This window comes from Sinohyriopsis cumingii, chromosome 3 (genome assembly GCF_028554795.1).
Source record: "Sinohyriopsis cumingii isolate HCF-2022 chromosome 3, ASM2855479v2, whole genome shotgun sequence".
Lineage (NCBI taxonomy): Eukaryota > Metazoa > Mollusca > Bivalvia > Unionida > Unionidae > Sinohyriopsis > Sinohyriopsis cumingii.
The window spans coordinates 153,740,667-153,765,899 of NC_142963.1; the positions used below are offsets into that span (position 1 = coordinate 153,740,667).

A 25,233-nucleotide genomic window follows, 5' to 3' on the forward strand; every position below is an offset into this window, starting at 1 on the left:
TGTGTGCCATAAAACACCAAACCAGTCTTGTCAAGTGTCCATTGTTTTTGTGTGTGCCATGAAACACCAAACCAGTCTTGTCAAGTGTCCATCATTTTTGTATGTGCCCCATAAAACACCAAACCAGTCTTGTCAAGTGTCCATCATTTTTGTGTATGCTATAAAACACCAAACCAGTCTTGTCAAGTGTCCATCATTTTTCTGTGTCATAAAACACCAAACCAGTCTTGTCAAGTGTCCATCGTTTTTGTGTGTGCCATAAAACACCAAACCAGTCTTGTCAAGTGTCCATTGTTTTTGTGTGTGCCATAACACACCAAACCAATCTTGTCAAGTGTCCATTGTTTTTGTGTGTGCCATAACACACCAAACCAGTCTTGTCAAGTGTCCATCGTTTTTGTGTGTGCCATAAAACACCAAACCAGTCTTGTCAAGTGTTCATCGTTTTTGTGTGTGCCATAAAACACAAACCAGTCTTGTCAAGTGTCCATCATTTTTGTGTGTGCCATAAAACACCAAACCAGTCTTGTCAAGTGTCCATCGTTTTTGTGTGTGCCATAAAACACCGAACCAGTCTTGTCAAGTGTCCATCTTTTTTGCGTGTGCCATAAAACACTGAACCAGTCTTGTCAAGTGTCCATTGTTTTTGTGTGTGCCATAAAACACCAAACCAGTCTTGTCAAGTGTCCATCATTATTGTGTGTGCCCCATAAAACACCAAACCAGTCTTGTCAAGTGTCCATCATTTTTGTGTATGCTATAAAACACCAAACCAGTCTTGTCAAGTGTCCATCATTTTTCTGTGTGCCATAAAACACCAAACCAGTCTTGTCAAGTGTCCATCGTTTTTGTGTGTGCCATAAAACACCGAACCAGTCTTGTCAAGTGTCCATCGTTTTTGTGTGTGCCATAAAACACCGAACCAGTCTTGTCAAGTGTCCATCGTTTTTGTGTGTGCCATAAAACACCAAACCAGTCTTGTCAAGTGTCCATCGTTTTTGTGTGTGCCATAAAACACCAAACCAGTCTTGTCAAGTGTCCATCGGTTTTGTGTGTGCCATGAAACACCAAACCAGTCTTGTCAAGTGTCCATTGTTTTTGTGTGTGCCATAAAACACCAAACCAGTCTTGTCAAGTGTCCATCGTTTTTGTGTGTGCCATAACACACCAAACCAGTCTTGTCAAGTGTCCATTGTTTTTGTGTGTGCCATAACACACCAAACCAGTCTTGTCAAGTGTCCATCGTTTTTGTGTGTGCCATAAAACACCAAACCAGTCTTGTCAAGTGTCCATCGTTTTTGTGTGTGCCATAAAATACTGAACCAGTCTTGTCAGTGTCCATCATTTTTCTGTGTGCCATAAAACACCAAACCAGTCTTGTCAAGTGTCCATCATTTTTCTGTGTGCCATAAAACACCAAACCAGTCTAGTCAAGTGTCCATCATTTTTCTGTGTGCCATAAAACACCAAACCAGTCTTGTCAAGTGTCCATTGTTTTTGTGTGCCCCATAAAACACCAAGCCAGTTTTGTCAAGTGTCCATCATTTTTGTGTGTGCCATAAAACACTAAACCAGTCTTGTCAAGTGTCCATCTTTTTTTAGGGTTGATTTGTTGTTTTCTGTACGTTTTTGTACTGTCATGATCATGGTCTATTTTTGTTATTATCAATCAGAATGAAACAGAGATTGCCAATATTTGACTGATATCACACTATTGTATTTGACTGTTATCACACTATTGCATCATACTTTGCTATTTTGTTTGATTTCTGATTATTTTGTTGCTATTAGTTTTCATTTCTGCCTAATGATGTCAGAAGGGTTCCTTTATTTGACATCAGAATTGGAAAATGAATTGTGATTGCATCTTGCAAGGTGATATTTTATGGATGTATAAATATAGATTTTCTGTAATGTATGCATTTAAAACTTTTCATCTACTGCAAGTTTAGTGTTAAATCAGAAAGAGCTGAGTGTTGGAAAAGAGCCTAAATCCTCCAAACCGTTAGACTGATTTTGAATTCAGCTCCTTCCAAAAATGGACAATAATAGAAAAAGATATTTACGATGCTGCAGTATTGTTTCCTTTGCTAAGGTTACAAACACATGTTGTGTTGCAAGATATCTTGATGGTGTCATGAGTACAGTTTCCTTTGCTCAGGTTACAAATGTGTTGTATTGCAAGATATCCCAATGGTGTCATGCAGTATAGTTTCCTTTGCTGAGGTTGCAAACACGTGTTTTATGGCCTCATATTGCAATAGTATCAGTTTGCTTTACTAACATTTGCTCTTTACTGTTACTTGGTTTAAGACTAACGAGTTGTAATAGTAGTGATGAGACTTTTGTACAATTTTTTTATTTCTGGTTTTCCATGACATTGATTACTAGAGTCTGATTGCCCATACACGACCCATATTTCCATATCAGAACTTTACATATGGCTATTGGATTTCAAGCATTTGCCATGTAACTTTATAGTGTTATTACCAAGAATGATTTTCCCATGACAAATTCCTTTCTTTAATTCTGTGCTGAGCAAAACCATGCACACACTGCTAACTGACTCAGTATTATGAAGAAGGATTTTTCTGTAATACAAAGCAATACACCAATAGCTAATTGTATTTATAGTTAAGCAGGATGAACTCATAATGCAAAGTGATGCCCTCATTGCTAATTGTCTCTGTAATATAAAATAGGATTATCCCTTAATGCAAATTGATTCCCTCATTGCTAATTGTCTCTGTAATATAAAGTTGGATTATCCAATAATGCAAAGTGATGCCCTCATTGCTAATTGTCTCTGTAATATAAAGTAGGATTATCCCATCATGCAGAGCAATGCAACTAGTGCTAATTGTCTCTATTGCATAAACTAAGATGATTCCATAATGCAAAGTGATGCCCTCATTGCTAATTGTCTCTGTAATATAAAGTAGGATTATCCCATCATGCAGAGCAATGCAACTAGTGCTAATTGTCTCTATTGCATAAACTAAGATGATTCCATAATGCAAAGTGATGCCCTCATTGCTAATTGTCTCTGTAATATAAAGTAGGATTATCCCATCATGCAGAGCAATGCAACTAGAGCTAATTGTCTCTATTGCATTAACTAGGATGATTCCATAATGCAAAGTGATGCCCTCATTGCTAATTGTCTCTGTAATATAAAGTAGGATTATCCCATAATGCAAAGTGATGCCCTCATTGCTAATTGTCTCTGTAATATAAAGTAGGATTATCCCATCATGCAGAGCAATGCAACTAGTGCTAATTGTCTCTATTGCATAAACTAGGATGATTCCATAATGCAAAGTGATGCCCTCATTGCTAATTGTCTCTGTAATATAAACTAGGATGATCCCATAATGCAAAGCGATACACTTATTGCTAATTGTATCTGCAGTATAAAGCAGGATCATCCTATAATGCAAAGAATCATCTAATTGACCTTCAAAGTCTAGGTCATAATTTTAGGTTTTACTCACTCATGATTGGAATACAGTAATACCTATCAAGACTAAACCCATGGGACAAAACTAAAATTTGGGTTTCATTGAACATTTTTTCCAATCATAATAGCTTTGGAGAACTACTACCTAACAAACCCAGCCCTCTCAGATAAAACGTTTAGGTAAAAGAACTAAAAGTTATATGCCCACCTAGGTGGCAGTCAAGCAGAGTGATCTCCTCTTGATACAGGGAATGCTGGCAAAACCCATGAATATCTCAGTCACTACTTTTGCTCATGTCAAGAAGCACACTCTCACCACAAGATACCCCTCAATAGCCAGAATGAATTTTGATACAAGTTGATAGAGTTCTCATTTGTAAGGAAAGTATACTCCATCTTTATTTCCAACTTTTCTTCCTGTGTTGACAATGTTCTGCCTTTACAATTTTACCACGCTTTGTCATCTTGACTTTAGACATTCAGGTATGGGTATGAGCCTATGTGACTTCACCTTAAGTTTGGGCTGTAATTTGTTTTTATGTTTGTGCATGTTCCTGGAACCTTTAGAAAACTCTTAATATATGTATGATTCCGATACAACTGGATGATTACAGGTGAGTTTTCTCTATTAATATGTCTAGCATCTGGATACCATGCTTCATTGGATTTACCTGTACAGGTCATCCTTGAAATTTCCCACAGGTAGTATGGTGAATTAGCTTTGTTTTATCTGGGTGCTTTGTAGCTTTGTCTGCTATCACTAATTTTCAGGTAACACTACAAGGTATAGCTCTGCACTGATTTTTGTGTTCAGTAATAAGAGACCGGTGCAGAGCTACTACAGCTGCTCTGTTTGTCTTACAGATTAGACTATGGACAAAGAAACACACAGTTAAGGACAATGATATCATGTTGACATGTCCTCGATGTGAGAATTTTCTAGTAGATAAGGGAGATAAATCAACAAAGGACACTCCAGTTACAAAATGTCAGGACTCTACATGATCAGAGACAGCCCCAGCACCAATGTCACCACAACAGGACTAATAATTGTTGGCAATACCTATAGGCCTTGCCTGTACATCTCTTAATGAACAGTGAGAAAAAGAGCAAAACAAAGCATTATCTGACACAGCCAATACATGGACCAGTTACGTGTATCTAACATCCCATAACCCATTCCAAGTATTAAGCCTCGGGCGACATCCTTTATTAAAAGATGGCTTACTTTTGTTTTGATGAACCTAGGCTTTGTATAAGGGATCATATGGGTAAAAGGCTCAAAATATACATGATAATTTACTAGAAGTCAATCAGGGCCCCGAGTGGTCTAAAGCGCTGTCCATTACGGATCACTGCCATCTCACCTCTGTCTGCGTGGGTTCGAGTCTCGGATTCAGCCAATGTGGGTCTGTGAGAAAGCTTGCCAGTAACTTCTGTGGGTCGGTGGTTCTTTCCAGGGGTTTTCCCGGGTTCTTCCTTAACCATTAATACTGGCTGCCATGTATAGCCTATCATGTGCTGAAAAATGGTGTTAAACCCTACAACAACAACAACAACAACAACAACCAGAAGTCAATCTGTTGTCCAGTCTAATGAACCCAGTGTATACAGGCATTTATGGACACAAGTCTAACCTAAATACTACCTCATTATTTAGGATGCCTAGCTTAATACCTCAACTTCGAACAGATGTCACTTCATAATTCTCTCAACCCTTTGTCAAACAAAGGAAACTCTTAAATCAATGACAGGTTAGAAATCACTGTTTCTCCTTCAAGGCACTCCATGAATTTAGTCAGCAGCAGACCTCGACCCTCCTTCAGGGCACTCCATGAATTTAGTCAACAGCAGACCTCAACACTTCTTCAGGGCACTCCATGAATTTAGTCAGCAGCAGACCTCAACACTCTTTCAGGGCAATCCCATGAATTTAGTCAGTGGCAGACCTTGACACTCCTTCAGGACACTCCATGAATTTAGTCAGCAGCAGACCTCAACACTCCTTCAGGGCACTCCATGAATTTAGTCAGTGGCAGACCTCGACACTCCTCAGGGCACTCCATGAATTTAGTCAGTGGCAGACCTCGACACTCCTCAGGGCACTCCATGAATTTAGTTAATGGCAGACCTCAACACTCTTTCAGGGCAATCCATGAATTTAGTCAGTGGAAGAGTGAGACATTCATTAAGGGCACTCCATGAATTTAGTCAGTGGCAGACCTCGACACTCCTTCAGGGCACTCCATGAATTTAGTCAGCAGAAGAGTGAGACATTCATTCAGGGCACTCCATGAATTTAGTCAGCAGAAGAGCGAGACATTCATTCAGGGCACTCCATGAATTTAGTCAGCGGAAGACCTCAACACACTTCATCACCTCATTCTGAGGCAGCTCAAGGGTCATCAGCCTCACCTCATGCAAGCAGAGATTATACACTTGTTCTCAGGTTCCTTTGTCACTTTGTGACTATACCATGTCGCAGGAGACTCAGACTTTAGAGCTTTGATTGAAGAAGTTTTCTGTGTTTTACCACCAGAGTTCTGCCATCCTCCTTCAACCCTATCAACCACCAGGACCAGAGATCCAGTTTCTGTTGATCTTATCACAAAAAGAATAAGGATCCAACTTCCACTATCTGGCAGAATTACAGACATCATCAATTAGAAGATCCCAGAGACCACTCCATTGGCCTAAGTGGATAAAATGGTACAAGCAGCTGCCATCCCTGGCACTCAGCATTAAGAGGTTAGTGTTAGTACTGGTGTCAGGATAATGTTACTAAGTGGGACATTATAGTGATATGATGAAAAATTGTTAAAGCTACATTAAAAAACAAAATCTCACATACAGACACAAAATTCCAGCATAAAGCAATTCTTTTTCTCACAAAAGTGCCTTCCATTAATTTTGTTTGGCTGTTCCGCAATTGCCATACACCACTATTTCATTTTGACATCCCGACAGTTGACTAACATCACAGCTTTAGGGATGACAAAACCATACTCTATTCATATGAATCAAACATCTTTCAATAACACTAGATTTGGTTCATAATAGCTGTTGGTTCTGAGTTAGACATGGTATCAATGGCTATCTTCCAACAGGCAGAACAGAGCTCATTTTCTTCTACTCTGAATTCCATAAGATTTGCATGGTCTCCAGAATGACCTGGGTCTTGAACAGACCTCATCTTCTTCTACTCCGAATTCCACCGGACTTGCATGGTCTCCAGAATGACCTGGGTCTTGAACAGAGTTCATCTTCTCCTACTCTGAATTCCACTGGACTTGCATGGTCCCCAGAATGACCTGGGTCTTGAACAGAGCTCATCTTCTCCTACTCCGAATTCCACTGGACTTGCATGGTCCCCAGAGCTGCTTAGCATAATTGAACCAGTCCCATTACAGCAAATCTGCAATATGTGGAACGAGATGCACTTCTCTCAACATCCACCTTCCTTAAAGCTCACCATAAGGCCAAACTACAATTTTAACCATTGTCCACTAATTTGCTGATGAATTACACAAGCAAGCCACTCAAGGGACACATTATCGGGCTCCACAACTGCAACATCAGTACAAGAGCCTTTTGTGAAATCAACAAAATAGGGACATGACTTTAACACAAGCCTCTGACAAGCTCTCCTAGTGAAGTTCCTCCTGTTGAAAACCACCAAAGTGGATAACAGAAGTAGCAATTTGCTTTCACCAAAGTTTTTCTTCACAGCTGCCTCCGTCTTTCAAAAACTGACATCTGTACTCCGTCCTTACCACAGATCCCTGTAGGAGGAACCACAGTAATCAGTGGACCAAACAACCACAGCAATCAATGGACCAAACAAGCTGTTTGAGAGACTTTGCATCACCTTCAAAACACCTCCTCCTTTATCCAGAGTCCTGTCAACTACAAACATTCCCATAGACCCATTCAATGCCACCACCTTGAAGCAAGAAATAAACAACCCTCTCCAGATAAGGGCATTCAAAATTATTCCAAATATAAATTATCTGGGATTTTATTTCAGACTTTTCTTTGCCTAAAGACAAATTGTTCTCTGTTCTCTGTCATTGATGTAAGCACCCTCAATTCATTCATGTTCCTTAGTTGTTGATGGAAACACCATGGTGCATTTTGAATGCCGTTCAAGAGGGAGACTTAACAATCAGCAGGGACTTATAAGTTGTGTATCTTCATGTCCCAGTTCACAAGGTTTCCAGAAAACTCCTGTGATTTGCCTACAATCACATAATTTATTAGTTCTGAATGCTCCCATTTTGATTCAACACCAGTCTCTGGGTGTTCAGTCATCTGATGAACTGTGTTATGGCTCATGCCAGGACCATCTCCAAGATGGCAACGTCAAGTTACCTGGATGACATCCTACAAAAACATCAGGTGAGTTATATATTAGAACGCGATACGATAACCCTCATTACACTGCTTAGGGCTAGATTTGTGTGGTAGTAGTAGTTCTTCTAAGGTGTTATGATTGGGTAAGTGTTCATAAAGAAACATTTCACTATAAATTTTGTTCTGTAGTGTTTGATTTACTGGGATTTTCCAGAGTCCCCACTCAGATAGTTGGCAGAGCCCTGTAGTAATCACAATTTTAGTTGATCCAACAGATTGGTTTCTGCAAGATGACTGTACTGGGAATTTGTTGAATTTCAACCAAATAAAGTTAAACTTTGCAGTTTTATATTGATGGGACCATGAATGGTTCAGTTTTCATCTCCTGATTTTCCATAGCATAACATTACAGAGAGTTTCAGCTAGATTTGGTATGCAACTTTACATAGATAAGACATTTAATATGTTTGTTTTTCTGCTACATTCTGTAACATCACTGGGGCCCTGCTGCACTTCTTTGGCATCACCCAGGTCCTGCTGGACATATGTGGCTTTACTAGGGCCCTACTGGACATCTGTGGCATCACTAGGACCCTACTGGACATCTGGCATCTCTAGGGCCCTACTGGACAAAGTTGATGGAGTCTTAAAAAAATAACTTGTCCATCCATCTACCAATTCACCCATCTTTCTGTCTGTTCATTTATGAACAATTTGTTTTCCACTAGTTAACTGGGAATTGTTGAATTTTAACCAGATTTGGTTTTCAGCTTTAATACTAATGAGGCCTGGGAAGTGTTTGATTTCCAGCTTTCATACCGATGAGGCCTGGGAAGTGTTTGATTTCCAGCTTTCATACCGATGTGGCCTGGGAAGTGTTTGATTTTGCTACCATCATTTAGAGAACTTTCGGCCCCTGATTGCCTAATTCCATAACTTTTAATTAATGTTGGATAAAGTCGAAATTGGCTTTTGTTCTATGTTGATGTGACCTCAAATAAGTTTGATTTTCTAGCATTCTGTACTGTCATTTCCAGGTGTTACATGCTCTGAATGGGTCTCTTACCAAATGTGCAGTGGGTTTTATTGCTGTTCATTTACATCTGAAATATATCAGAATTTCATTTTGTTTGCAAAAGTTTGCATGGACATTGTCAAAATTCAGGCTGTTACAAACATAAGACTTTGGATGTGTTTGATTTTCTTTGTTACATGATATCATTTTAAGAAGCTATGACCCCATCCTCCGAAAATCTCCTGACTTTTGTTTCTGCCGCATTGCGTTACCAAGGATTGCTGGATTTAACTGAACTTGGTATGCAGCTTTATACAGGAGAGATCATGAATGAGTTTAATTTCCCTGATTGATGTTCTCTTTACTTTGGTTTTCCAATACAATTTTCTGTTTGAAGCCCTGTCAGACAAATTATAGAGGTGGGACCCATCACTAATAACTCTAGTATAAAGATGTTATTACCCCCCCGGCTCATTCACCAAACATTGATTTTTGAAGTATAACTTTACCAATGATTGTTATTTTTGATCCGTATTTGACTTGTACCATTTTATAGATTGGACCTCAAAATTAACATGATTTCCAGCTTCACATGACATCGTTTGTTGGAGTTATGACCCCTGATTGCATAGCCACCTAACTTTTAATTCCAGTCTTTACATTTACCAAGGATATTTTGAATTTGAACCATCTTGGACATTCACATTTATCTTTGTTGATGAGACATCGAATGATGTATAGTGTTCAGCAGCATTATTTGTATGAGTTATGTCCCCTGATCACTCATCCTTGTGAGTTTGGTTCGAGGGCGTTCACCAGTTAATATGTACTTTTGAGAGAGTGACATATGTAAGGTGAAGTAGTTCGCATATAAAACATGCACAATGGCGAGAATGTTGGCATACTTCTATGCTACATTAATGTAATGTGGATGATATTTCTTTGGATATTGTACTTTTGGAAATTTTACATGATTTAAGCACACTGCTAACTAAAATGACTGCTCCCTTGAGTTAAAAAATCTGCCAGAATTAGTCTAAAGTACACTATACATAGCAGATATTAAAATAGGGAAAATGAATTTTGCCAGACTAGACAATACCAGATTCTGAAAGTGCAATGAATGAATTGCCAAATATATAAAATGTAAAAAAAAGTTATTGGCTCTTTTTTATATAATTTACCTCTGAAGTTCAGGAAGTGAAAATGACCAAGTAGAGCTAGCACTTTTTTGAAAGGTGCACATCTGAAGTAAGGCCAAGCTGTATACTCTATAACTCATAGTACACCAAAATAAAGGGAATTAAAAGTTCTTTGAATTATACCTAAGATATACAAGATCTTTTTTGAATAACCAGTATAACTAGTGAGGAAAACTGGGGAAATTCTTTTTCTTTAAAATCCTAACCCTATACAAAATATGAAACTGTAGAGCGACACCTTCTCTACATAAGTTAACTTTGAATTTTTGTACCAAAATTAGGCATTTGGCTTCAAATTGATGACACTATGAAAAATTAAATTTCCAGTATTCCCGTTCCATATTTGCAGGACTTATAGCCATTGATTACACATTTCCATATATAGCTTTGCTAAGGATTTTTTAAAAGTATTATCTAAATTTGGCAAGCATCTTGATATTGAAGAAACCTTGAATAAACTTTATTTTTAGAGATCCACACTTGCAGGAGTTATGGTCCCTGAACACCAGTAAATGTAATCTTTAGTTTTAGAGATCCAAACTTGCAGGAGTTATGGTCCCTGATCACCATACCCCCTAATTTTTTGTTTCTGCAGCATAACTTTACATAGATCATCAGATTTCAATCCAGATTTGGTGTACAGCTTTATATTGATGAGGTTTTTAATTTCTGATTCTACTTCCCATAATATTCATTGTATGGTTATAATATCAATAATTAGTGGAACAATTATCCAGTTTTTCCAGCACAAGCTCACCAAGATTTGAAGCAAATATTATATGCAGCTTAAAGTTATTTAATTTTTGCATGAGTTTGATTGCCATCATGTTACATTATCATTTTGCAACATTATAGTCATTATTTTTGGATGCACCTCCCCAATGTTTTTAGAAAATTCCTTATTTTAAGGCCTCCCTGAACAAATTGTAGCAAACATTGCTCTTTGCAATGAACCTATTGCCAATAGCTCTTGTTCATTTTATGTACCACTGCACATTGCCAATAGCACTTCTTCATTTTACATACCTCTGCACATTGCCAATAGCACTTGTTCATTTTATATACCACTTCAAATTGCCAATAGCACTTGTTCATTTTATATACCACTGCTCATTGCCAATAGCATTTGTTCAGTTAATATACTACTTCAAATTGCCAATAGCTCTTGTTCATTTTATATACCACTGCACATTGCCAATAGCACTTGTTCATTTTACATACCACTGCACATTGTCAATAGCACTTGTTCATTTTATATACTACTTCAAATTGCCAATAGCACTTGTTCATTTTATATACCACTGCACATTGCCAATAGCACTTGTTCATTTTATATACTACTGCACATTGCCAATAGCACTTGTTTATTTTTATCTAATGACATACTTTTCTATCCTGCAGTTTCAGTGATGGTATAAATGACAGGGCTGTATTTGGAATTGGTAGTGTCTGCAACATGGAACAAGTGTCTGATAGTAATGAAGACAAAGCGACCTTTGAACTGTATGTGAAGGTTAACAATCATACAGATTTGGCAGATAACACACAGAAGTGGATCACTGCAGGAGTTATGTATTCCACAACAAAGATGTGGGTTGGCCAACTGGCACTTTACGCACAAAGAGGAGAAAACATCTATCCAGTAAGATACAGACTTTTTCTGTAGTCGATTTAAACAACATATTTTGTTACTTTTGTTTCTACGTTGCACATACTTTCTGTTGATGCTTCTGCTGCTGATGATGATGACAAGAATAACAATGATGATAATGTTGGCATTGATAGTAATTATGTAAAGATGAGTCATTTCTGTTTCAGAATCATGCTGGAAATGAGATTTTGATATAACAGGTGACCTGTATTAATAATTAAACTTTTTAAAACTGATACCTATATTGTTACCAGTTATCAACATAAATAATTTTGGATAAAATCTGATAACTATATTAATATCAGTGATCTGGACCAATGATTGGAATAAAAATTGATTCCTACATTGGTGCCAGTGACCTATATCAGTAATTGGAATAAAAATTGATTCTTACATTGGTGCCAGTGACCTATATCAGTAATTGGAATAAAAATTGATTCCTATATTGGTGCCAGTGACCTATATCAGTAATTTGAATAAAACTGATACCTATATTAGTACCATTGATTCTTAATATTACATTGTTTGAATATGTGACCTGTTTTAAACCTGCTTTGAGCTTGCAAGATGTATATCTTACCATCATGATTGTCTTTTCCAGACAACTACTCCTGGGTTCACTGTAATTAAGAACACCACATTGACAAATGCCCCTTTAGGAATGGCCGTTCAGTATAGTCTGCTGGTGAAGGTGATGCCACAGGAATCCATTGATTTCTATGTAGAGGTCTTATCCAACACTGAGGGACTTGATGTATGTACAGTACGGGTCTATTCGGTTGGAGAAAATTTCCCCTGCCTCAACCGCTCTGCAGAACCAGCTATTCTACTGTACCACAGTGGTGGAGGTCAAAAGAAAGCTGTGTTAGATCTGGATATTGTCACTAATGTTGGAGGTTAGTGGATAGTTTTGTCAGTCATTTGTTTCCTCGTTTTGAAAAAAAGAAGCAGGAAAAACTTTTGATGTTAAAATAGTATGATATACAGAATAAATGAGGACATACAATGACGAAAATTCAGAACTTTTATATTGTTGTTGTTGTCATTATGGACATACAATGACGAAAATTCAGAACTTTTATATTGTTGTTGTTGTCATTATGGACATACAATGACGAAAATTCAGAACTTTTATATTGTTGTTGTTGTCATTATGGACATACAATGAAGAAAATTCAGAACTTTTATATTGTTGTTGTTGTCATTATGGACATACAATGAAGAAAATTCAGAACTTTTATATTGTTGTTGTTGTCATTATGGATTTAATGCCATTTTTCAGCACATGATAGGCTGTATATGGCAGCCAGTATATATGGGGTAGGGAGAACCAGGCATAATGTTAGGATTCTTTTTTTTTTAGCCTTGATGCCTCATTAGTTTCTGATGAGATTTACGCATATTAATGAGGTGATTTTGCATCTTATGAGATTTATGCATATTAATGAGGTGATTTTGCATCTGGTGAGATTTATGCATATTAATGAGGTGATTTTGCATCTGATGAGATTTATGCATATTAATGAGGTGATTTTGCATTTAGTGAGATTTATGCATATTAATGAGGTAATTTTTCGATCTCATTAGCACAGCTTCTTACCACCTGAAGTCAGTATTTCTCCATCAAATAAAATTCACTGATCGCATTAACATTAGGAAATATGGTTTGGCACGTCTCTAATGGTTGGTCCACCTGGAAAGACAAATGTTTGTTTTTCTCATCTGTATTTCATGTAGACATAGTGAAGAAGTTATTGCCCACTACCATATGTCATCAAAGTCTTGGATATGTATGATTATGAGTGAGATCTATACAAATGATTTTGAACCTGATACTTGCCAACACTTTATTGACTCCATTTCTTTTAAATTGTCTTATATCACCAAAATCTTGGATAAGTCTGATGATGAACAGGTTTTGTTTGAATTTTGCTCAGACTTGGTAAATAAGCTTATATCATCCTGGCCTTGGACATATTCTCAAATAAATGCGAATTATACACATTAATGTAGTAATTTTGTATCTAATTGGCTGTGTTTATTACCTCTCTAGCAAGAATATATATCATCTGATTTTGATAAAACATGGAAACTCAGCAAGATATAAATTGTGGGAAGATATATTTACCGTATGCAGGGTTGTCTTCTGGCAATACTCCAGGTTGTCTTCTGGCAATACTCCAGGTTGTCTTCTGGCAATACTCCATAAGTTTGCTTAGTGAAAAGGTCTACTGTTAAAGTATATAATGCAGGTGAACAGTATCAGGCTCACTTGGGCCTCTTGTTTTATTAGACCTTAAAGGATCCCTTGTAGCCTATCTTTTGTCCAGATTTAGAGCTATCTCACATGTTACTTTTGATACCAAGCTTCATTATTAATGTAATTAGATGACATGATAAATAATGAATTTAAATCTGTGAAACTGACAGTGTGGCTGATCTGATTTAAGATCTGTCAGCCAGTGGAATTGATCTGTTTTAAACTTTGTTGTTCTGTCATTGGGGTTGATCTATTTAAGATCTGTCAACCAGTGGAATTGATCTGTTTTTAACTTTGTCCTTCTGTCAGTGGGGTTGATCTATCTAAGATCTGTCAGCCAGTGGAATTGATCTGTTTTAAACTTTGTCATTCTGTTAGTGGGGTTGATTTATTTAAGATCTGTCAACCAGTGGAAATTGATTTCATTTAGAATTTGTCAGTTTAACAGTGTGGTTAATCTGATTTTAAATTTGTCAACCTGTGGAATTGATTTGAATGTAAATTTATCAGTGGGGTTGATCTGATTTCAGATATGTCAACCCGTGGAATTGATTTGATTTTAAATTTGTCAAACTGTCATTGTGGTTGATATGATTTAAAATTTGTCAATTTGTCAGTGTGGCTGATCTGATTTTAGATCTGTCAACAAGTGGAAGTTGATTTGATTTAAAATTTGTCATTCTGTCAGTGGGGTTGATCTGATTTAAAATCTGTCTAACATTTTGAGTTGAACTGATTGTGTTAAGTTAGAGAGATTTCTTTAATCAACAAGACCAGGCTGTATTTAGTGCTTCTTTCTTCAGGCCTTCTGGTGTTTCTGTAAATAGTCATATGACTTCTAACACAATTTTCAGGCACAGATCTATTTTCCAACAATGGACTTTTTGACCAGAATGCCTTCATTGTGGAGATAGTCCTCAGCCTGAACCCAGCAGCCAGTATCACGAGTTATAGTTTTGGTATTACAGCATTCTACAGGACAGACCGAACAAGTCCTTTTACTGGGTCTGAAACAGTCACAGCAACTAATGATTTCTCATCCGTTAACACAGTGAGTATAACATGATAACTCTAATCCTTTACTCTAATCCACTACTCCAGTTTTTATTCCAGTACTCCAATCCAGTACTCCAGTTTTTATTCCATTTATCCAATCCAGTACTCCAGTTTTTATTCCAGTACTCCAATCCAGTACTCCAGTTTTTATTCCATTTATCCAATCCAGTACTCCAGTTTTTATTCCAGTACTCCAATCCAGCACTCCAGTTTTTATTCCAGTACTCCAGTTTTTATTCCAGTTCTCCAATCCAGAACTCCAGTTTTTATTCCATTTATCCAATCCAGTACTCCAGCTTTTATTCCAGTACTCCAATTCAGCACTCCAGTTTTTATTCCAGTACTCCAGTTTTTATTCCATTTCTCTAATCCAGAACTCCAGTTTTTATTCCATTTATCCAATCCAGTACTCCAGTTTTTATTTCAGTACTCCAATCCAGCACTCCAGTTTTTATTCCAGTACTCCAGTTTTTATTCCATTTCTCCAATCCAGAACTCCATTTTTTATTCCATTTATCCAATCCAGTACTCCAGTTTTTATTTCAGTACTCCAATCCAGCACTCCAGTTTTTATTCCAGTACTCCAGTTTTTATTCCATTTATCCAATCCAGTACTCCAGTTTTTATTTCAGTACTCCAATCCAGTACTCCAGTTTTTATTCCAGTACTCCAATCCAGTACTCCAGTTTTTATTCCAGTACTCCAATCCAGCACTCCATATTTTGTTTCAGTACTTATTTTATGTCAGTTATAGTCTTGATCTGCCCAGGGTTGATTGCATAAAGAATTGGCAGATATTGGTCTGGTGATAAAATGGCAAAAACTATGCCCTTGTGGTATATCAAGTGGATATAATCTCATCCTTCATGAAGAATACAATGTCACCATGTATGCGGTTTCCAAAAATTGCTGGGCTTGCATACATCTGAATTATTCTTATAAGTTTCTTCCTGATATATATATATATATATATATATATATATATATATATATATATATATATATTAAATTGGTATGCCTTGTATACTTTATTAATTTAATTTAAGTTAATCAACATTTAAAGTACCTACCATCTTGTACCCCAAAATTTGCAGTGCCACATTTTTGTTAACTTCTTTTATTCACTTGGCCCTTTATTTTTCGTCAGGTATTACAGTGGGTGTCTTCATTCTCTTCATAACTTGTTTGACAGTTTAAAAACTGCTTAATATGTTTAATGAACAGGAGATAGTATTATCAGTATTCCAAGCATAAGGAAAAACCATCAAGCTGTTGGTTTCTTACATAAGCTACTGTACTCAAGCCAGACTGTCGGCTGTCTATCCTGGTCACTTGCCAGGCTGTCGGCTATCTATCCTGGTCACTTGCCAGGCTGTCGGCTATCAATTCTGGTCACTTGCCAGGCTGTTGGCTATCTATCCTGATCACTTGCCAGGCTGTCGGCTATCAATTCTGGTCACTTGCCAGGCTGTCAACTATCTATCCTGGTCACTTGCCAGGCCACCAGCTGATTTTCAATGTCAGACCCTGATAAAGTATCAATTTTTATAGCATCCTGTTTTTCCTTATGCTCATGTTTTCTGGAAAAAATTATGGAATTATGGCCCTTCTTAGACTTAGAATTTTGCCCGTCCAAATAGTTTCTGCCCTTTTACTTTGAAAGACTTCATAAATTTAAATCAGATTTTGCCTGTACATTGATAGGATCCTGTACTGGTTTTAATTGTACTTTTTTCCAGTAAAGTTGTATCAAGTTATTGCCTCATTTTCCAATGAATAAAGAATGCACTGATGGTGCTAATAAAGGAAATATCCAATTGTGGACCAAAAAATCTTTCAGATTTAATTAGTGTCCTATTTACAGTACCTGAACTTGTGTGCATTATACTGCCAGCATGTGACTTATGTTCACTCCTTTTGTTTCAGAATCTAAACACTGCCTTTGCCACATTTGAGGTTGGAGAAATCGCTGGGAATGACAGTAGTCTGAATATTGCTAAGGGTGAGACCAAGAGGGTCATACTCAAGGTCAACATGACTGAGGGTGTCCCACAGCAAATACAGGTTCAATTCTCAACTCCCCCTGGTAACACGGGACAAATTGAATTGTGTGCTGCATCAATTGTGTCTGTTGGCAAGAACATCCCCTGTTTGAGGCCCAGTATTATACAGCCAGTCTACTCTTCAAGGTTAGAATTTGTAGGGAACCATTCATAGTACAACTGTCAAATTTAACCTTTTTTAGGGGACTCAGAGAATATCTTGGGCAATGGGGTAGGAGTATCATGGTGAATGTGGTAGGGAGACTGTACTTAGCACAGACCTGCCAACTCTTATGATTTTGCTGTAAGTCTTATGAAAATTACCCTTAAAATACAAACTTGTGGCATAAAAGCAAAAGCTACGGAAATTGATCATTGCTTAAAAATCCGGATGTTTGGTTCATCTGTGGGTTTTTTTGTGGATCCGGGTTTCATATTAGAAGTAGTGAAATTAGTCAGGGAAGCAGACTAACTTTACAGTAGCACCCCAGATGCTTTAAACTGCATCTATTTGTTCATGTGAAGTGTCTGCATGATCAAACTGTTGATTATATAAACAAATTTAAATAGCATCCCGAAAGTGATGCATGGTTAAGATGAAAGAGAAAATAATCCTCCAAAAAAGTGTTAATAATCAGCACAGAAGCATAAAAAGGAGTATTCAGATTCTTGTGAATAAAAGATGGAAAGGATAATTACGTTTTATTGGACATCACATGCCAGTTTGAGCATGTCTTACTGAGACAGGTTCATCTGGGTTGGCAAGTCTGCTTAGCAGGATTACAGGAGTCCATCATTAAAGATTTAACCTGCTTGATGCTCAGAGTCAATATTCTTCTAAATGGCACCATGCAATGTCCTTGGACTAATGGCACCATGCAATGTCCTTGGACTAATTTAGTTGAAGTTAGTTTATCAGATGAAGATATTTTAACAGGTTTAATTACATAATTAGAATAGTCAAATGAGACTGCTTTAGTCAAGCCCACATCATATTTCAGTAGCAATGTCAAATGAGACTGCTTTAGTCAAGCCCACATCATATTTCAGTAGCAGTGTCAAAGGTTTGTTAAAGGTTTGGTTAAATGTTTTCATTTAAATATATTTCCCCAATAGATTCTTACCCTACATCGTATAAATAAATTATGAATTTTGGACAATCCGTTCTGTATGTTCACTTTGAGGGTACCAGTTGTAGATAGCTTGTGTTACATTTTTTCTTTACAGTTTTTTTCGTTTGCTAATATTTTCCAAACCTAATAGATTCATAATTGGTATTATACATTATGACTTTAAGACAATTAATTCTAAGACATGCCTGCTGGCCCATATTATCATGGAGTCCAAGTTATTGTCATACATAATTGATGTGGGGGCCCCAAGTGGCAAAGTGGTCTAAAGCGCTTACCATTCGGGATCACTGCCATCTCACCTCTGTCTGCGTGGGTTCGAGTCCAAGGCTTGGCTAGTGTGGGTATGTGGGAAAACCTGCCAGTAGCTTCTCATGGGTTGGTGGTTCTTCCCTGGGTTTTCCATTGTTCTTCCTCCACCAGTTATAATGGCCACCATGTATAGCCTATCTTATGCTGAAAAATGGTGTTAAACCCTAGAGCAACAACAACAACATAACTGATGTTATGGTTTTGATTCAGGAGTTTTGTTTGTATATATTTCCTAAACTCCCTTGACAGATTTTCTTTGTACTTGAGATGAATCATTATGAAGCTAAGACATTCACTGACGTGTTCTCTTACCTTTTTTAGCATGAAGTCAAGGTCAGTCATTGAAAATGTGTGTCAATGTTTTGGGTAAAATTTGTACATTTGCTTATATTTCCTAGACCTCTTGATTGATTTTATTCACACTTGGAATGAATTATTATGAAGCTAAGACAGTTCATGTACTGACACGCATTCTTGACTTTTGACCTAGGAGTAAAGGTCACAGAAAATATGTTACAACATTTATTAAAGTTTTTTTGTATCTTGTGCTTATATTTTCAAAATTCCTTAATGAAGTTTCATTATGCTTGGGTTGAATGATTATGAAACTATGACAATTCATTTGGTGACATGCATATATAGTTTCATTATGCATGGGTTGAATGATTATGAAACTGATAATTCATTTGGTGACATGCATATATAGTTTCATTATGCTTTGGTTGAATGATTATGAAACTATGACAATTCATTTGGTGACATGCATATATAGTTTCATTATGCTTGGGTTGAATGATTATGAAACTATGACAATTCATTTGGTGACATGCATATACAGTTTCATTATGCTTGGGCTGAATGATTATGAAACTATGACAATTCATTTGGTGACATGCATATACAGTTTCATTATGCTTGGGCTGAATGATTATGAAACTATGACAATTCATTTGGTGACATGCATATACAGTTTCATTATGCTTGGGCTGAATGATTATGAAACTATGACAATTCATTTGGTGACATGCATATACAGTTTCATTATGCTTGGGCTGAATGATTATGAAACTATGACAATTCATTTGGTGACATGCATATACAGTTTCATTATGCTTGGGCTGAATGATTATGAAACTATGACAATTCATTTGGTGACATGCATATATAGTTTCATTATGCTTTGGTTGAATGATTATGAAACTATGACAATTCATTTGGTGACATGCATATATAGTTTCATTATGCTTGGGTTGAATGATTATGAAACTATGACAATTCATTTGGTGACATGCATATATGTCCCACTGACCTTAAGGGTCAAGGTAATAGTCGTTGGAAATGTGTGTTGTTTTGGTTACAGAGTTTTCATTTTCTTATATGTCCTAAACCCCTTCATGGATTTACTGGATAAACAATTATGATACAAAGACAAATCATTTTTTGACATAATTGCTCAAAATTTTTAACTTTGTGGTTAAGATCACACAGTTTAGAATTTATATTACCAATCTTCATTGATGGATTTTACTTTTGATTAGAAAAAGATGCATGTTGATTTTACGTTTGGAAAAAGTCAAAGGTCAAATTTGCTATTAATAAATGGATTCTGTTTAATAGCTTTTGTTCTACTTTGCAAACTTGGACTAAACTTTGTGAATTAGTTTTTCTTGGAGTAAGGAAATTATGTAGATTTTGGAGTTAAAAGGTCCAAGGCCAAGGCCATCAACTGAAAAAAACATAAAGTTTCAACCTTGCACCTTCACCAGATTTTGTGGCTGCTTCATTCTTTGGTTAGAAAAGAAACTTGCTAATTTTGAGGCTGAAAGATCAAAAGTTAAAGTCACTGTAACGTAACAATAACACCTTGACCTTGTACCTTGACCAAAGTTTGCAGTTAGAAATAGGTCTGTTGAATTGGGGATCAAAAGGTGAAAGGTTAGGGTCATTGTTGCTCAAAGAAAAATGGTGTAGTAAAAGTAACTGAAATGGGATTCATGCTTTTCCTTTCATACTCTATTGATATTCTTTGTTTCTATTTATAGGGCTGGCTCCCTGTACAAAGACATTGCTACGTTCAATCTAGGATATGTGTGTAACTATCCATATGATCGTGGAGTTGATGAAGCCAACACGGTAAGCATTTGAGGTTATGTTAATGGATGCAAAGTTCCTACGGTAAATTCAGATGTCTTTGTTCATAAGTACAATGTAATTTTATCTTACATGCTTTAATTTTCTGTATTTCAATACTCTGAACACTTTGACTGTAGAATCAAGAAACTTTGGCCATTTTCACATCCACACCCCACCCCACCCCACCCCACCCCACCCTTAGGTAGAATCAGTATCATTTAAAAATCCTGGTTAGATTTTTGGTTCAGATTGTTTTTAATGGTCATGAGTTGTAAATCCAGGGAGGAATTACTATCATTCATGGATTGTAGAGTCAGAAAGGTTCGCTCTTTCATATCTGTGCAACAACACCATCCTGTGACCCTCATGAAACTGCAGGGTCATTCAGAATTCTTGGTTAATTGTTTGGTTTTATTTTTTTTTGACAATTGTAAATCCAAAACCAAGGAAGGATGACTATCATACTGTGTGAAAGTGGAAGTCTTTACTGGCCCAAAGTGGAATTTATTATTGGCCCAAAGTGGCAGTCATTACTGGCCCAAAGTGGAAGTTGTTGCTGGAACCACAGTGGAAGTCGTTACTGGCCCAAAGTGGAAGTTGTTACTGCAACCAAAGTGGAAGTCACTATTGGCCCAAAGTGAAAGTCGTTACTGGAACCAAAGTTGAAGTTGTTACTGGCCCAAACTGCATATATTTAGCATTAACAAGTTGTAATAAGCATGTAAGTGAAATAGAAAAAAATAAAATGTAGAAATAAACATATTAAGGTCTGTAATTATTATATATCATAGTTTACATTACAATATTCTTAGAGTTCCTTTCTATGCTTAGGTGCATACAATAAAAAATTTGCCTATTGAGTTCAGTTTATTTCTGTTTTGCAGGGCAGATCAAAATTTATCATCTGAAGGGTTTCAAAAAAAATATATAGGTAAATGCAGTTCAACAGCTTTACACCCCATATAAAATGATATTCTTTTTTACATAAATACAATTTATGATGCAAGTTCTGCACCCCCATACAAAATAGTATTCTGTTTAAGTAAATACAGTTTATGATGCAAGCTCTTCACCCCCATACAAAATGATACTCATTTTATGTAAATACAGTTTATGATGCAAGCTCTACACCCCCCTACCAAAGGGTATTCTGTTTATGTAAATACCATGCAAGCTGTACACCCCCATACAAAATGGTATTCTGTTTATGTAAATACCATGCAAGCTGTACACCCCCATACAAAATGGTATTCTGTTTATGTAAATACAGTTTACTGTGCAAGCTCTACACCCCCATACCAAAGGGTATTCTGTTTATGTAAATACCATGCAAGCTGTACACCCCCATACAAAATGGTATTCTGTTTATGTAAATACCATGCAAGCTCTACTCCCCCATACAAAATGGTATTCTATTTATGTAAATACCATGCAAGCTCTACACCCCCATACCAAAGGGTATTCTGTTTATGTAAATACCATGCAAGCTGTACACCCCCATACAAAATGGTATTCTGTTTATGTAAATACCATGCAAGCTCTACACCCCCATACCAAAGGGTATTCTGTTTATGTAAATACCATGCAAGCTGTATACCCCCATACAAAATGGTATTCTGTTTATGTAAATACCATGTAAGCTCTACACCCCCATACAAAATGATACTCTGTTTATGTAAATAAAATTTATGATGCAAGCTCTACACCCCCATACAAAATTGTATTCTGTTTCAGTATCAATTTTACAATTGACTTATTCTTTCATGGCATGAAGGATGATTGTGTATACAAATATTGATAATAACATTCAGATAACTGCCTCTAAGCTTGCAAAATAAGTCAAAGTACAATGGGTTTTATCTAGATAATGATTCTCATGTAATGCCTGACTTAATTTTGAACAACTGTAACATTTCTTTATCATTATTATGCATTTTGTATATCAATATCATCTTCCCTTGAATTTTAAATTTTTCAATCAAAATTAAAAGATACAATAATACCTATGTGCTCATTTAAGTCACAATCATCAAAACAGTTCTTTTGAATAATTCTCCTTTATTTCCCCCCACAGAACAATATTTATTAATGCCAGAGTCTCACACAAGTCCGAACCCCCCCCCCCGCCCCTTATGATAAGAAGTGAGCTATTTTAAAAATGCACATTACATTTTGTCAACATAGCAACCAATGTTATGCTGAAAGACAGGAACATGAAACTAGCCAGAATTATTCCTGAGATGTCAACAATAAATTTTACAGTTTGAAAAGGGATGGAACAGATGAGGTTCATAAAGGTCAGAGGTCAATGGGTAAAATATTTGCCTATTGTTTAATATGGAAGAAGCGAATTTGCTAAGAGAAACATTTTCACTACATATTTCTTTCACTTAATGCAACAGTTTAAATTTAAGTTGACTCTATTCCTATATTTTAAGACCTCTAATTTCCCCATAATTAAGCTCACTACTCACACAAACATGCCACATGGCAAATTATGTAAGCAAGAGCAAAATGAGCATAATTAGCTTATTTTCATGATTAACATCAATATTAATGTACCATTTTATTCAGAACATTATACAGAATGATCTTAATATAAAACAAATTTTATACTTCTTTTAAGGTGGCACTCTACAGTTTCATATTTTGCATGCTATTAGAATTATAAAGAAAAACAATTTCCACAGTTTACCTCACTGGTTATACTGCTATTTTAAAAAGGCCTTGTAAATCTTAGGTATAGTTAAAAAAGAACCTTTAATTCCCTTTATTTTGGTGTATGATTGATGGGTATAATGTGGGTTATAGAGTATACAGCTTGGCCTTACTCCAGATGTGCACCTTTCAAAAAAGTGCTAGCTCCACTTGGTCATTTTCACTTCCTGAACTTCAGAGGTAAATTGTATAATAAAGAACCAATAACTTTTATTTACATTTTATACATTTGGTAATTCATTCATTGCACTTTCAGAAGCTGGTATTATCTAGATTTACCAAATTCATTTTCCCTATTTTAATAGCTGCTATGGATAGTGTACTTTAGACTAATTCAGGCTGATTTTTTTAGCACAAGAGAGCAGTCATTTTAGTTAGCAGTGTGCTTAGATTATGTGATTATGTACAATTTCCAAAAGTACAATATCCAAAGAAATGTCGTCGACATTAGATTAAAGTAGCATAGAGGCATGCCAACATTCTCTCCACTGTACATGTTTTAATTGCAAACAACTTCACCTTACATATATCACTCTCTCAAAAGAACATAATAACTGGTGAGCACCCCTGTACCATACTCTCCAAAGGTGGTGCTATACAGTTTCATATTTTGCATAGGGTTAGAATTTTAAAGAGAAAGAATTTCCCTGGGTTTCCTCACTGGTTTCACTGGCTATTTAAGAAAGACCTTGTATATATTAGGTATAGTTCAAAGAACCTTTAATTCCCTTTATTTTGGTGTATGTATGAGTTATAGAGTATACAGCTTGGCCTTATTCCAGATGTGCACCTTTCAAACAAGTGCTAGCTCCACTGGTCATTTTCACCTTTGAAATATTGGTTGCTATGTTGAATAAATGTAATGTGCATTTTTAAAATAGCTTACTTTTCATCATAAGTTGGTGGGGGGTGGGGGGTGGCTGGGGTTGTGTGGGGCTCTGACACTAATATATACTATTCTGTGGGGGATATAGAGGAGAATTATTCAGATGGAATCTTTTGATGATTGCAGCTTAAATGTTTCAGTCATAAAGCCAAAATTAAATCATGCAATAATAATACCTATGTATGTGTTCTTTATGGGGGTGCTCTACAGATATTATGAACTTCTGAGAAAGTGCTCGGTGTAAGGTGAAGTTGTTTACATTTGCAACATGCACAATGGACAGAATGTTGGCATACCTCAATGTTACTTTCATGATCTGTGGCTGAAATGTCTTTTTATACTGTACTTGTGGAAATTGTAAATGATCTAAGCACACAGATAACTATAATGACTGTGACCTTGTGCTAAAAAAATCAGCCAGAATTAGTGTAAAGTACACTATCTTTAGCAGTTATTAAAATAGTGAAAATTAATTTTGCCAGACTAGACAAAAGCAGCTTCTGAAAGTGCAATGAATGAATTACCAAATATATAAAAATGTAAAAAAGTTATCAGCTCTTTTTTTTTACAATTTACCTCAATCATTCACCAAAATAAAAGGAATTAAAGGTTCTTTGAATAAAACCTAAGATGTACAAGGTTGTTTTTAAATAGCCAGTATAACCTGTGACGAAAGTCATTGAAATTCTTTTTTTTTGGTTACTTTGTATAATATTAATTGTCATAGATACCAAAACTGGGAGGGGGTAGCTGTCATACTTTGACTTTAGAATCAGAAAGCTCTGTCAGTGAAAATCTATGGACCCCCAATGTGATTAAAACCATGTCCTGTGTGAAGATCTGACAGTGACTGCTCAGGGGTTATGTTTTGGTGATTTATGATATTACCATAATTGCTAATTTATCAGCCATTCAGATAAAGTCTCATACCATTGCATCTGGAAGACAGCAGTATGGTTGAAGAGCACCATTATGCACTGAAAGATTTTATTCACTTTCAAATTTCTGAAAGCTG

The 25,233-nt window shown here is 36.3% G+C and overlaps 1 protein-coding gene across 1 annotated transcript in view; it reads left to right on the forward strand.

The window, feature by feature from the left end:
- Positions 1-25,233, forward strand: part of LOC149804176 (uncharacterized) — a 193,701-nt gene that overhangs the window by 71,155 nt on the left and 97,313 nt on the right. The window contains exons 11-15 of the mRNA XM_089954057.1: positions 11,432-11,672; positions 12,283-12,577; positions 14,796-14,992; positions 16,924-17,186; positions 20,524-20,614. Of these exons, the coding sequence (XP_089810183.1) occupies positions 11,432-11,672; positions 12,283-12,577; positions 14,796-14,992; positions 16,924-17,186; positions 20,524-20,614 (1,087 nt within the window). The remainder of the gene's footprint in view (positions 1-11,431; positions 11,673-12,282; positions 12,578-14,795; positions 14,993-16,923; positions 17,187-20,523; positions 20,615-25,233) is intronic.